General features: G+C 44.6%; 2 protein-coding genes across 2 annotated transcripts in view; one reads left to right on the top strand and one right to left on the bottom strand.

Moving 5' to 3' along the window:
- The window catches only part of MGLL (monoglyceride lipase), a 245,209-nt gene extending 238,660 nt beyond the window's left edge, over window positions 1-6,549 (bottom strand). The window contains exon 1 of the mRNA XM_042962313.1: window positions 6,346-6,549. The gene's annotated coding sequence lies outside the window, so the exon portion shown is untranslated. The remainder of the gene's footprint in view (window positions 1-6,345) is intronic.
- Window positions 1-14,574, top strand: part of KBTBD12 (kelch repeat and BTB domain containing 12) — a 63,641-nt gene that overhangs the window by 30,065 nt on the left and 19,002 nt on the right. The window contains exon 3 of the mRNA XM_042962267.1: window positions 9,015-9,212. Within this exon, the coding sequence (XP_042818201.1) occupies window positions 9,015-9,212 (198 nt within the window). The remainder of the gene's footprint in view (window positions 1-9,014; window positions 9,213-14,574) is intronic.

The raw sequence follows: 14,574 nt of genomic DNA, 5'->3' as shown, positions 1-14,574 counted from the left end.
TTCCTGTCTGGGGAGCCAGCTAACAAGAAGTCTTCCCACACAGCTGATGTCCCAAACCACCGGGTATCACTTTCTCCAGGAGACCACTCTGTGCCTCACTGGCTCGCTGAGGCAGCCATACTGTGCAGTCTCTCAGCTGGAGTGCCAGCGAGGGTGACACAGGGGAAGTCACACAGAAAGTTCCAGTCACTAGAGTAAATGCACTTCAGAGATCACACTAGAGGTGAATGCTTTTATCAGATGGAAGCACTAAGTTTTATTATGGTAAGATTTTGCCTTTATCTTTCTTCAGATACAATTTGAAGCAACTTTTTAAAAGAGAGAAGTGTTCCTCAAATTACCTCAGTTATTCGTCAAAATGGCAGGTCCCTGGCCCTCACCCTTGGCAGGTTCTGAGCTAGTAGGTCTGAAGTGGGACTTAGGAACCTGAATTGCAGGAAGCATCCAGGCAGTTCTGGAATGACTCGTCGTAGGACTACCCTTTGAGAAATACAAATATGGTGAGGACAGAGAAGAGGTAGTATCATGTGGGTTGGAGTGTCATATGCCCAGAATATTTACTGAGCGTGCATCACACAGGCCAGGCCCTGAGGCGGCTCTTCGAAGAGCTGCAGAGAAGAATGGAACCACATCCCTTCCCCCGGGACAACACTGTCTAGTCAGGTGTTCTCGGAGCATGTCAAGGTTATTTGGTCAAAGCATCCTGGCCGTCATAAGTTATCAAGCAGGCTGTCAGTGTGTTCTGATCTAATTCCAGAGTGTTCTGGACTGGGACATTTCTGAAGTCTAAGTGGCTCCCAAATTACAACTTAGCTATAGTAATTTTTATCACTGATATCCTGAAAGTTCACAGAAAGTTGGCAGTCCCGCGTTTCTTTGCGACAGTTAGTTAGAAATTATATTTTATGTATATATTTCATTTATAAGTTTATAATATATATTTTATTTATATATACTTATTTATTCAATCCATGTATAATTATAATGCTATGTGACTTGTGATTTCATATTTGCCTTTGGTTTCCCAGTACACTGTGTCTTTTTTTTTCTTTAATTTTTTTTTACATTTACTTATTTTTGAGAGACAGAGAGAGACAGAGCACAAGCAGGGGAGGGGCAGAGAGAGAAGGAGACACAGAATCCAAAGCAGTCTCCAGGCTCCGAGCTGACAGCACAGAGCCCGACGTGGGGCTCGAACTCCCAAACTATGAGATCATGACCTGAGCTGAAGTCGGACGCTCAACCGACTGAGCCACCCAGGCACCCCCACCCACAGCCCCCAGTAGACTGTGTCTTAAGGACAAAAAAAAAAGGTTCTTAAACGTATTATTCTCAGATACCTAGTATAAATACAAAGTGGATATCCAGAATATACTTATAGATTGCTTAAAATTAACTATAAATTTAAAGCACTTTTTTACTCTGAAGTCAAAATTGGAAGCTTCTCCAATGTGAAAGCCCCTGATGAGCAGTGATGATAATGTTCTTGAAAGTGAGTGAGAAATATCTCTGGAGACTGTTGTCTTGGCCCCTGATTTAGCATAGTGTTCCACAGCCAAAGGGCTGTGCACCTAGACATTCTATGCTTTGCTTCTATGAAAAGAGGTAAATTGCTAAAAGCCACACCAACAGCAAAGATTTGCTCATGAAAGCAAATCTTGGGTCTGTTTTCGCGCAGCCTAATGAATAGAGTCATCTCTGTATCTATGGCATATTATGACAACAAGTTGTATTGTTACTCCTGAATCCTTGAGAAAATGTTTAATTACATTTGGTATCTTCAGTTCACTAAGGCAGAGAATAACATATGTTTTAAGACATCATAAAAGAGTAGAATGTGTTATCTTCAACGAGTTTATCCTGATTCATATATGTGAGCATTTTTTTATCACTCCGATTCTCTACAAGTTCTTGGGTAAATATGGAAATGAGCACAAATTATGGTTTTCTGCAAATCATTTTATTTACACATGAGATAAACATGCCACACCCTTATTATGGCCTTTTTTCTTTAATAGTTAGTTACTCGACAAAGCACCTCAGAGAATATAGCAATACGCATACCTTGCCTTCAAGGATTTACATCCTGTGTGTCTACATTTTTCAGCCGGGGAATATATCTGATTCATAGTCCTCACCTCAGAGAAGTATTAGCAGAGTGTGGGCTCGTGTCCTGTCAGGTCAGGTCCAGCCCAGGTTAAGAGAAGTTAACTGATGTAGGCAGGCTGACCCGGGGGGAAGAGCTGAGCCCAACAACAACAGACTCACACCCACAATTTCTCTTAATACCTGGGCGGACATTCCTGTATCCTTAAGAAGATGATTTTTATAAACTGACAGGAAGTGAATTTTCAGCCCTTTGGACTCAGGGCTTGCCACATTCTGGGAAGCCAGTCATCGCTTTTTGTTTTGACAAAATGTGTAAGAAAAAAGATACCTGGGATGAGGGTGAGGAGCGGATCCATTTCTGCATTTAGTTAAGTGTTTATTTCGTAACTATCTGTAAAAAGTGTTGAGGATACAGATGTGACCTAGACACTCTTCTGCCCTCAAGTGACTTACAACCTAATCTAATAGGGAAACATACATAAAGATACATAAGAACAATATATCTTATATAGAGAATCTGATTTCGGTTCAAAGGACAGTGGAAGCCCAAAGAAAGGAATGGCCAATTTTATGTAGAGACATGAAAGATTTTTTTTTTAAGATTTTTTTATTTTTAAGTAATCTCTACACCCACCATGGGGCTCAAACTCACAACCCCGAGATCAAGAGTTGTGTGCTCTACCGACTGAGCCAGCCAGACGCCCCTAGACATGAAAGATTTATTGATGGTGACTATTGAGCTGAGCCTTAAAAGAGAAGTAGGAGTTTTTGAAGTGGAGGAGGAGGACGAGGAGGGAGAGGAAGGAGGGGAGGAGGAGGAAGAGAGGCCATTCTAGACAGAGATCAGCCTAAGCAAAGGCCAAGAGCTACATAGCCTCACCTGTTTGGGGAGCTGCAAGCAGCCCAGCATGCCTGGAGCATGAGGTGATAGGAAGGTGTAGCACCAGGCAGTGGCTGGGTCATCAAAGCTTGTGTACCTTATAGGGAAGGGGTACATAGGAGACGTGTTGAGGAGGTACCACCAATGGAATTGGGTGACGGGTGAGATACAGAGGTTGCTGAATCAAGGAGGACAGTGGTGATATTCATCTGAGGCTGAGCCCTGTCACCCCTGACCTGGCGTGACATCTCTAGGTCACCTGCTAAGCTTGCTCCTACCCACCGTTCCCAGGCTCTCCCTGGTTCTCCCCATAGGGACTCAGCCTTCAGACCTGTCAAGCCTGCAGAACAAGCTAGTGAAGAGGTGTGGGGAAGGAAGGAAGGAAGGAAGGAAGGAAGGAAGGAAGGAAAGAAAGAGGACCCCAGGGCTTGAAAGAACTGCTGGGGTCAGGCCACGTATTTGAATATGTCTCACATATTCAAATCCACTGACTCCCAGGACTGGGTCCAGTAAAGCCCAGGGATTATCAGAATCGGGTGGGACAGCAATTTTGTAATTGCAGCTTATCTGGCACCCGAGGGCTCAGTGCCAGAACTTACTATTCAGCTGCCTACATTTCCAGTGGGAAGTGTATTTCTCTCTCTCTCTCTCTCTCTCTCTCTCTCTCAATGTGGAAATGTATTGTTTTTTAATTTTTTTAGGTTATTCATTTATTTTAAAAGAAACAGACACAGCACAAGTCGGAGAGGAGCAGAGAGACAGGAGAGAGAATCCCAAGCAGGCTCCATGCTGGCAGCGCAGAGCCCAAGGTGGGGCTTGAACCCATGAGACTGTGACATCATGACCTGAGCTGAAACCAAGAGTCTGACACTTAACCGACTGAGCCACGCAGGTGTCCCTGGAAATGTATTTCTAATTCCAGTGGAAATGTAAGACATTTCAAACACATGATTTGCCCTCAAGCAAAATCAAGCTTTTCACAATCAAGAACTTTTCAGCTCTTTTATTTGATTTTCAAGCTAATATGTTTTGAAGAGCAAATTAAATGCAGACAGATGATTGTTTTCTTAGCCTGGTGAGAAAAAAACTGGCAAAGGACAGTAAAGGGTTATCAGGTGAAGAGAATGGCCTTATTACAAGTGAGGACTGTCAGACCATGTTCTGGGAGCCAAGGCACAACACAGATAAGCAGTGCCTGGCATCACCCGGAATTTTGTAAATGGCAGATAAGCCTGCTTTCAACCCAGTCCTCAAGGACTTTTTTCTGAAAATACCCAAGATGCCTGTGTTAGACTAAGAAAGGAACAAGATCGCATCTCCTAGGGTCTTAGGCTCCAAATCGGGAACTCTAAAATGAGAGTAGAAAAAAACTCGGAGAGCAGAAAACTCAAGTGAGAACAAAATCGTCACAGGCATTATATCAGCAGTGAATAGATCGCATTTGACACACAAGTCAGAAAGTAGTCCATCCACTCAGACAGGTGGGCCAGCTTTGCTCCTGGAAACCTGCTCACTGCAAAATCCTTTTCTGGCTTTTAGGATGTCACTTGATAGCCTCTGCCTCTCTCTGACGTTCATGACCAAATGAATTCCTCTAAATCTTGTCAGGGAGCTTTTCTCCTCATGATGGCTGAGATGATGGCTCAGCCTACTTTGTAGCCCCCTGACCTCCTGAAGACGAAACTTTAAGAGAGATTTGACCACACAGTCAAATCAACCATAGACATAGCAAATAGTTAAATTGAGAAGAAGCAAACATAAGATTTCAGCAACTTCGGTGACCACTGGCTTACTTACCCAACATTGCAGAACATGCAGGAGAAAGAATTCACACTGCCTGCCAGCCACTTTGTTTACATACAGTACAGGAGAATAAAGAAAATTCCCATAGGAATGCCTGTGAATAGATACACAGCAAACGCAAGTACCTCCTTACCCCTCTTCCCCTTTACATAGTAATATAATAACGTAATCGTTGCCACAACTTATGACATTGGTATTATTATCCTTAATTTACAGATGAGAAACCTGAGGCTTGGGTAAATCATATTGACCCATGTTACCAGCTAGTAAGTGGCGACCCAAGCATGTAAACCAGAGTCTGGCTGTTTCCAAAAGCCCACGTGTTTTTCCTGCGTCACAAGGGAGCTTACGACACCCAAGATATTTACTAAAGCTTGTTTCTAAAGCGTCTTTAGCAATGCAAGTAACTTTGGGAGCTTGTCAGAGCCATTACACAACCCCTTCCTCTTTTGGATCCAGCCCAGGGAAGAATAGAGTAAGTCTGCCACCTGAAGGCTACCCGTCAGGGCAGATGCTGGGAGCCAGCCCCATTGCAGGCAGGGTGCTGTGGACAGGGAGTCCTTGGAGGGGGTCAGAGAAATGCTACTCCCCTCTGCCCTCAACCACCTCCCCCCCAGGCCACAGAAGAGAAGGAATCAGTAGCAGCCAAACCCAAGAAGAGTGGGTCTTCATTTTTGTAGAAACAAAAACGAGGAGAGGCAGAAACTGTCCTCTTCTATAATTTCCACCCACTGAAAAAACCCTAAGGAGTATAGTTTGCACTTGAGGTCGATTTGGGGATGACTCCCAAAGCTGATTTCTATTCATTTGCCTGTTTTGAATAAAGAAAAGTCAGGCTGAGAGGTTCTGATAGCATATAAATTAAAGATATGGAGGTATCTCATTGAAATTCTAAAGATGTGCTGATCCTACCCTAGATTTCTCTCATCAAAAGAGTTCTCTTGTGGTGCCGCTGCTGACTTATTAATAAAGATCACGCTTTTATTTGATTATTTATCTAATCAGGATTCACCTTCAGTTTAAGCTCATTAAGTCTGCTGTTACAGAGTGACGCTCTAAGTGTACTTGATGGTGGGATTACATCCAAGTGAGACAGGGAACATATTCACGCATTAATGGTCAGGAGCAAAGACAATGTCCCGTAAGCCATGTGGCACCCGCAAGCGGAGTGTGCACGCGGTCTGCCAACCAAACAGAAAGGGCACATGTCTCCAAGAGCAGAGTGAGGGCTGCACGTGATAATTAAGTGCACTTAGTACCAGAATAACAAAAATGGCAAGCGCTCCGATTATTCCAAAAACTAGAGAATACTACCATTCTTCATACACATTATGTTGGGAAAGCTTTTCGAATGGGCTCTTAGTGAAACTTCTAAGTTCTGTTCAGGATGCTGGGTGCTGCGCCTGCCCCCAGCCTGACTCCCAGTGGCTCACATTTAACCTGCTTGCTTCCACTTGTTCATAAGTTTTCCAAAGTGGTTGTAATATAAACCAGCCTAATAATACCTCTCCTGGGTCTTTGCAGAGCAGGTAACTAAGTCGTCTCGTTCTTACCTGATGAGTAGTTGCCAGGTTTAGCTGCTGGTGATGAATCCTCTTCTTGAAGGCTGTCTTGCCCCACACATAGGAAATTCCACTTCTTGTTGGCCTAAGACACCTCTGACTACCACAGTGCCACGCTGAAAGAGGGCCCGTGAACAGCAGAGCCGTGCGGTTAGCCAAGGCCAGCGCGTCCCCTCCTTGGAAACGCTGCGGCCCAGACTTGGCACTGGAATGGGCTAAATTATTTATCTGGTCGGATACAAGAGAAAGCAACTAGGAGCTTCCTGAGCTGATAGTCTCTGTCCCTGGATTCATACTGAGACAGGAAACAGGCCAGGCTCCATCAGCAAAGAGGGGGGATAAAAAAAATGGAATCTTCCTCCAAAGTCCTCTGCCATCACCTCTCCTGCCTGGCGTAGGTCCCGACCAGGGTGAAAATAAGCTGTTCCCATCAATCTCCTTGAATTCTTTGAGCACTGGGTGTGAGGCACTGTGAGATATGAGGTGTAAAAAGCAACCTTTGCCCTCAGTGAGCTTACAATACATCCACTTGGACAGAGAAAGCAGAGGAAGAGTTAAATTTCTCATTCATTCATTCATTCATTCATTCATTCGTTCCAGGCACCCATGTGTCAGACACTGTGCTAGGTATGAAGAAAGACTGAAAAAAAAACAGGCAGTGATGAAAATACCATCTGACTAGCACAACGATGGGCAAAAGGTGTTAAGTAACAGTGAAAGAAAAAATGCCATGAAATGGTATCTGATTAAATTCTCAGTAAGTGGTACGTGAGGTAAATGCCAGGAGGTCAGAGCAGCTCAGTTTAGGTTTTTTGATACTGCTGTAAACAACACAGCCAAGCCCCAGCCAACACGACTCTTCTGGACCCCCGAAACAGGAAGGAGATTGGTCATGCAGAGCAGGGTTGTCAGATTGGGTCAGCATGGAAGGAGGTCACCCATGAGAGGAGTGTCTGTCCTTCCGGGAAATTCACCTTTGCCTCAGGAGCCATCCTTCAGGTCAAGAAACATGGCCCTGGCGGCAAAGACCTCTCACTGTGGGACTTCGGAGGAGAGAAAAAAAAAAGATCACCTACAAACGAGTGTTTCTTATTACAGTGTATTAGAAATTCTTATACGATTACTTTTCCCATGAAGGGCTGGACTTAAAATCATAACTATGTAAATGATATATCTGTTACTTGTCACAGACTCTGGACCTCTGAGTCTAATTTGTATCTCTTCTAAGTTACCTGTCATGATGTTGTCTACGTATTTATCTGCATACATGACCCTTTGTGTCTCGTTAATTTCATTTAAAAATTTTTTAAGGTTTATTTTATTTTTTAAGAGAGAGACAGAGCATGGGCAGGGGAGGAGCAGAGAGAGAGAGGAGACAGAATCCAAAGCAGGCTCCAGGCTCTGAGCTGACAGCACAGAGCCCAATGCGGGGCTCCAACCCACGAACCGTGAGATCATGACCTGAGCCGAAGTCGGACATTTAACCCACTGAGCCACCCAGGTGCCCCTCCACCTCATTAATTTCTTAAGAGCAAGAAACATGCCTTATCCATTTCCCTAAACTTCTTATAATTTAGCACATTGCCTTGATAAAATAGGCAACCAGTGAATAGCTGTTGAATGACCTGTATCATCCAAAAATGGAACAAGCCCTGGGCATTTGGGTTTGGAGCCTTTCTTTGACCTCAAACTTGAAATTCATTAAAGGAGAGCCCTTCCCTCATGGGGAAAAGTTCATGCAACTTAAGAAGAGAGGAAGAGACAAGCTTACAATGATGAAGAATGGAAAGGATGCATCCCTACTAGCAGATTAGTGAAATCATTGCTAACAACCAACAGAAAGACAGATGTCAGAGTTGAGTTGCCCTCACATTCAAACTTGAAATTCTTATTCTAAGGGCGATGCTCATTGTGTGAACCAGTGTTGGAAGTTGTAGAACATAGAAGGGAATCAGCCTCATGCATAGCACAAACATACAGAACACTATGAATAAAAATGATGTTAAATTTGGGTATGGAGTACGGAGCAGACATCACTATTGCTTGGAAATTATCTGAGGGGCACCTGGGTAGCTCAATCGGTTGAGCATCAGACTTCGACTCAGGTCATGATCTCATGGTTCATGAGTTCGAGCCCCGCGTTGGACTCTGTGCTGACAACTCAGAGCCTGGAGCCTGCTTCGGACTCTGTGTCTCGTCTTTCTCTCTGCCCCTCCCCTGCTCGTGCTCTCTCTGTCAAAAATAAACATTAAAAAAAAAAAAAAACAAAGATGGGGTGCCTGGGTGGCTCAGTCAGTTAGGTGCCTGACTTTGACTCAAGTCATGATCTTACGGTTCATGGGTTTGAGCTGCACATTGGGCTCCGTGCTGACGGCTCAGAGCCTGGAACCTGCTCCCGATTCTGTGTCTCCCTCTCTCTCTGCCCCTCCCCCGCTGGCACTCTGTCTCCCTCTCTCTCTAAAAAAATAAACATAAAAAGAAAGAAAGAAAGAAAGAAAGAAAGAGCAAGCAAAGGAAAGAAATTATCTGAGAAGTAGCACCAAGCAAGGAAAAGTCAAAGGCCTGTAAATGTGTGATACAAACTGTAGCAGGAAGGGGGTGCTAACCACGATGAAGGGGCAGTTCTTGGTCATCTCATTTCTGTGTATCATTCTCTGTAGGTGGAATTGGCTGTGTAGGTCGAGACAAAGGCCAGGTTCGAAAGTGCCTCGATGTGGTAGAGATCTATAACCCTGATGGGGACTTCTGGAGAGAGGGCCCACCTATGCCAAGTCCCCTGCTCTCCCTTCGAACCAATTCTACCAACGCAGGAGCAGTGGATGGGAAGCTCTATGTCTGCGGGGGATTCCACGGAGCAGGTACCGATCCAATTTTAAATGTTTTATCACCTCCGCCGGTGTTGGCTTTAAACTCCCTTAACTGACCCAGCCCCCAAAGGATAATCCAGACAGCAGGGTGAGCCCGGGAAGAAGCCTGGCCTTCAGAATTCAGTGGCCTGGAGCCTCTCACCGAAGCTCTGAACTGGGTTTTCACAGCTGCAAAATGGAACCGCCACCCCCACAGGCTATTTTAAGAGTTAAATGAGATCCAGTTTATAATGTGTCTGGCCTACAGCAGTCACTCAGTAAATATTAGCCGAATATGAGGAGAGGAGAAGTGGGAGAGCAAGTCTAAGGCCCGACTGCAGGGCTAACGAGAGATTTGAGAACGTGAAGACCAGGCAGAAATACAGCCATGGCCGGACTGTTGGGTTTCATCACTGTCTTTAATGACCAAGAGATCCCACCCTCAGAGGACACTCTTATTCGTCCTCCACGACTACCACTTGAAATCAATTGCTTGAAAGCATTTCTAAATACACACGTATTTATTACCACACTTAGTTCCCACGTACCAGACTCTACCGTCACTGCAAAACACAGTATGGATTTAGAATTTTTAATGTAACAGAAATTGTTGAAATAGGCACCAATCTCATAAACAACTGTCTCCAAAGTTATTTTGCCTTACCAGTAAATACGGCGGAATGCAGGTATATTGAAATGACGAACTGTTCAATTCTAACCTCACTGATAGAAGCGCTAGGCCAGTATATATCCATGAAAAGCATGCCTCCAGAGCACTTAAAACTTTGGAAGGGGGCCAGATTAAAATAAAGCTGACACTGCAGCAGAGCAAAGCCTTTTATAAGCCCACCTTCATTTTTAATGCACATAATTAGACGTAAGTTAAGAATGAAGTTTTCATTACCAACCACAAGAGGAGATGGATAGACTGAATACAACAAGTGGGCCTTATTTGCCCCTTGATTCAAACAAATCTCCTGTAAAAAGATATTTTTCTGGGCGCCTGGGTGGCTCAGTCGGTTAAGCGTCCAACTTCAGCTCAGGTCATGATCTCGTGGTCCGTGAGTTCGAGCCCCGGGTCGGGCTGTGTGCTGACAGCTCAGAGCCTGAAGCCTGCTTTGATTCTATGTCTCCCTCTCTCTCTGCCCCTCCCCCATTCATGCTCTGTCTCTCTGTCTCTCTCTCTCTCTCTCTCTCTCTGTCAAAAATAAATAAACATTAAAAAAAATTTTTTTTAAAAAGGATATTTTTCAGATAATCTGGAAAATGTTAATATGGACTGGAGAATTAGATGGTATTCGGGAATTGTTAATTGTTCGGTTTGATGATAATGGCCTCGTGGTTTTATATAAAGGAGAAAGGAAAAAAGAGAAATGTTAACAATTAGAGATCATCTAGAAGTATTTATGGGTGTCAGTGATATGCTGTCTGAAATTGGCTTTAATCTACTCCAGCAAAGACTTTTTAAAAAGTGATTGGGGTGAGGGGGGCGAGAACAGATTTTATAGCATTGGTAAAATGTTGCTAATTGGTAAAGCTAGATAATGGATACACTGGGGTGTTATTTTACTACTTTTGTGTATGTTTGAGTATTCCCATAATAAAAAGCTTTAATTTTCCTTTCTCTGTCGGTTCTTCAGAGGACTTTCCAAAGAGGTTTTTTAAAAAGTGCTTTTAATATCTTTTATGTTAAACTGCACATGCTTGTGTCATCTATCACAGTAGCCAAGAACCCTGGCTTAGGAAGGAGATGTATAAGTGCCCCCAGGTTCAAGCTCTGTGTGTAAGAAGGATACGAGTATGGAGTCAGGAGAGAGATTCCAGCTGCTGGATCCACACACCCACCAGGGCTCTCCTCCCGCTGGGATCACAGGCCTCCTCTTCATCCCCTGGCTTTTGGCTTTCTCTTCACCAGGAGAATACAAAGGATGGCCTCAGAACATCCAGAGGGGTGGGTGGCAGTTAGTGTCTAAAGACCGAGAAGATCATTCTGTTTTGTCTCCTTTCTTTATCTTTTCATTCCTTGTATAATATTGACTTAGAGAACTGATAACCTCCAACTTTTCAAACGGTCTATCCTCATACTATGAGCCAACCTCTTTTCTTGGTACTACAGGGGACTAATAATGCTCTCAGCCAGAGGGAAAGGGATTTACCATATGAGCTCTCAAAGTCCATTTTAATTATTTGGTCCTAACATGATGGATTGTCTGGGATTAGCTGAATGAATCATTCCTGGGGTTTATGAAAAATAGAGCAATTGTATAATAGCATGCCCGTTATGAACCAGAAACTTCAGCATCAGATCTAAAAACAGGCACTGGATTTCCTCTCCTTGTGTGACACAAACCTAGTCATTCCATTTATTTATTCAGAAAACCACAGTCCAGCAACGAATGTCTCATAATCTGTGTAGTTGATTCAGGAAAAAGGCGATTGAAACATGAAGCCAAGACGATGAAGACTGGCTGGAAGCAAGGAGGAGCCAGTCTCCTGCCCCACTCTCAGTAGTGACACAGAGCCCCTGCTCACCCCAGTGGAGACCGAAGCTGAGGCCGGGAGTGGAGGGCAAGCACTCGCTATTAAAACAGGCAGGCTGAGCGAAAATTGCACACTGAATATTGAGACACCACTTTTCTTCCCTCCCTGGCTCCCGGAATGTGGGCAGCCTTAGCCTCCAGCAGGGGGCCGGAAGACTTGTCTTCGGGGACCTGACCAGCCCCAAAATAAAGCATAAGTCAAGTCACCCTGTGGAGAACCTCACAGAGAAAGTTTCCATGGCATTCCATGGCATCCCACTCTCTCTCTTTTTTTTTTTTTGAGAGGAGAGAGAGACAGAGACAGAGACAGAGAGCACCAACAGAGGAAGGGCAGAGAGAGAGAGAGAGAGAGAATCCCAAACAGATCCCATGCCCCGTGCAGAGGCCGACACGGGGCTCAATCTCGTGACTTGAGATCATGACCTGAGCCAAAACCAAGAGTCAGATGCTTAACCAACTGAGCCACCCAGGCGCCCCCATAGCAGCAGTATTTTTAACACCCCAAAAGTAGAAACAACCCAAGTGTCTATCAACTAATGACTGCAGAAAGGAAATACGGTACATTCACACAATGGAATATTATTTGACACTAAAAAGGAATGGAGTCCTAACATACACTACAACGTAAATGAACCTTGAAAACATTATGCTAAGTAAAAGAAAGCCATCACAGATGACCCTGTATGGTTCCATTTCTATGAAATGTGCAGAATAGGCAAATGCATAAAGATAGAAAGTGGATTTGTGCTTGTCAAGGGGAATCAGGAACAAGAAATGACTGCCAGTGGGTACGGGGTACAAGGTTTCTTTCTGAGGTGACAAAAATGTTTTGAAATTAGATGCTGGTCATGGTTGCATAGCTCTGTGAATACACTAAAATACACTGAATTACACATTTTTTAAAGATGAATTGTATGGCATGTAGATCATATCTCAATAATGCTGTTATTAAGGAAAAAGAGGCTCTTCCTCTCTCTCCCCCCAAAGTAATTGGCTCTTGTGTTTAACACTAATAAGGAGAATTAGCTGAACTGCCCACAGGAGAGTGCAGTGGAGGGGAGTTCTTTGTGTGGAAGAGGCAGAAATGGCTCTATCCAGGGACAGAAATGTTAAGTTTCCAGAGACAGAGAGACAGTGGTGGCAGGTGACACCTAGTGGCGGGAACTTATTCCTGCTCATAAAAGCCTCCAGGAGGAGATGGCATCGTGGCCTTAGGAACTTGCAAAGGATCCCTGTGTCGATGACACAGAAATCCTGCCTTTTTGAGAAAGCGCCAGCAGGAGAGGGACAGAGAGAGGGGGACAGAAGATCCGCAGCGGGTTCTGCGCTGACAGCAGTGAGTCCGATGCAGGGCTCGAATTCCGAACCGTGAGATGTCCCGAGCCAAAGTGAGACTCTCAACTCACTGAACCACCCAGGCACCCCCAGAAGTCCTACCTTTCGAGGGACCAAGTGAGCTTGGAGAGGAAGCATCCCGTGTTTTCTAGCTCCAGTGAGCACCCAAGATACTTGAATATCCCGGGAGTAGGGGCTGCTCCCAGGGCTCAGCTGGCTTCCTGTTGACAGAGCCCCCACTTTGGCTCTTGTTCCAGCTACTAGCTCTTTGAGACTCACCTGCGTCTTCCTCCCAGCCTCTGGTTTTAGTGTGTTTCCCCCTAAGTCCCTGGGGCAGGGTCCCCTCACCTTTTACCACTACAGCAGCCAGTTGGCACCTGCACTTATTTGCAGTCTGTAGCTACTCTTGCAATCCTTCCAAGGTCACATAGGAACGCCTTGAGCGAGCTGAGGGAGCACACCTCTTCTCCACTTTGGCTCCATGCTGGCTACCAGAGTGGGTAGAGCTCTGGGCAGAGAGATTCCGCCAGAGTCCAGCCGTAAGGCCCTTCTGCTTCCAGTCCCCCTTAACCCAGCTGACTCATTTGCACCATCTTCCCTGGATAATTCTAGGGGAGCCAGGAAGCTGCCCCTTCTCTGCCCAGGACCAGAGAAGCTCTCTGCCTTTTCCCTGTCCCTGGCAGGAATTTCTCGCAAACCACCCCTCTGTCTTCTCTCATTCAGCACGGGGCCCAGCCCTAAAGGGAGAAAGGCTGCCGAGGACAAACTTGAATAATCAAAAAGAGGAACTGCGTTGGGAAGTATTTCAAAAAATTAATTACTTCACTAACAAATGTAGAATCAAATGGACATCTAAGACTTACTTGGTGTTGACTTTGCGAGGAGCCGAGGAGCCGTTGTGAGCACTTTGCATATGTTAATTTATACAAAGCTCACCGTGACCTGTCTGTGAGGTAGATGTTGTCATTACCTTTACAGACCACTGGAGAAACAAGCCACCTAAAGAGGTCACACAGAGGGTACATGTTGATTCTGGGATTCAAAATTCAGATAGTCTGGCCCCACCATTTGTATTGTGTTTTTTTAACCAGAAAGCTAAATTGTCTCTCCATGCCAGACAAGTTAAATCAGAATATTTGGGTATGGGGCCTAGACATCAATATTTTTTAAAAGCTCTTCAAAAAAAAAAAAAAAAATAGGTTAGAGTGGAAGAGAGCCAAAGCATAAGAGACTCTTAAAAACTGAGAACAAACTGAGGGTTGATGGGGGGTGGGAGGGGAGGGTGGGTGATGGGTATTGAGGAGGGTACCTTTTGGGATGAGCACTGGGTGTTGTATGGAAACCAATTTGACAATAAACTTCATATATTGAAAAAAATAAAAAATAAAAAAATAAAAGCTCTTCAGATTGTTCTAATATGCAGTGGCTCAAATGAGAACCACTGCCCTGGCTGATGTCCATTGTTCATTCATTCAACAAACTTTCATTGAATGACTTCT

This window comes from Panthera tigris, chromosome A2 (assembly GCF_018350195.1).
Source record: "Panthera tigris isolate Pti1 chromosome A2, P.tigris_Pti1_mat1.1, whole genome shotgun sequence".
NCBI classification, from domain to species: domain Eukaryota; kingdom Metazoa; phylum Chordata; class Mammalia; order Carnivora; family Felidae; genus Panthera; species Panthera tigris.
This window is presented reverse-complemented; position numbering and strand designations above follow the sequence as displayed.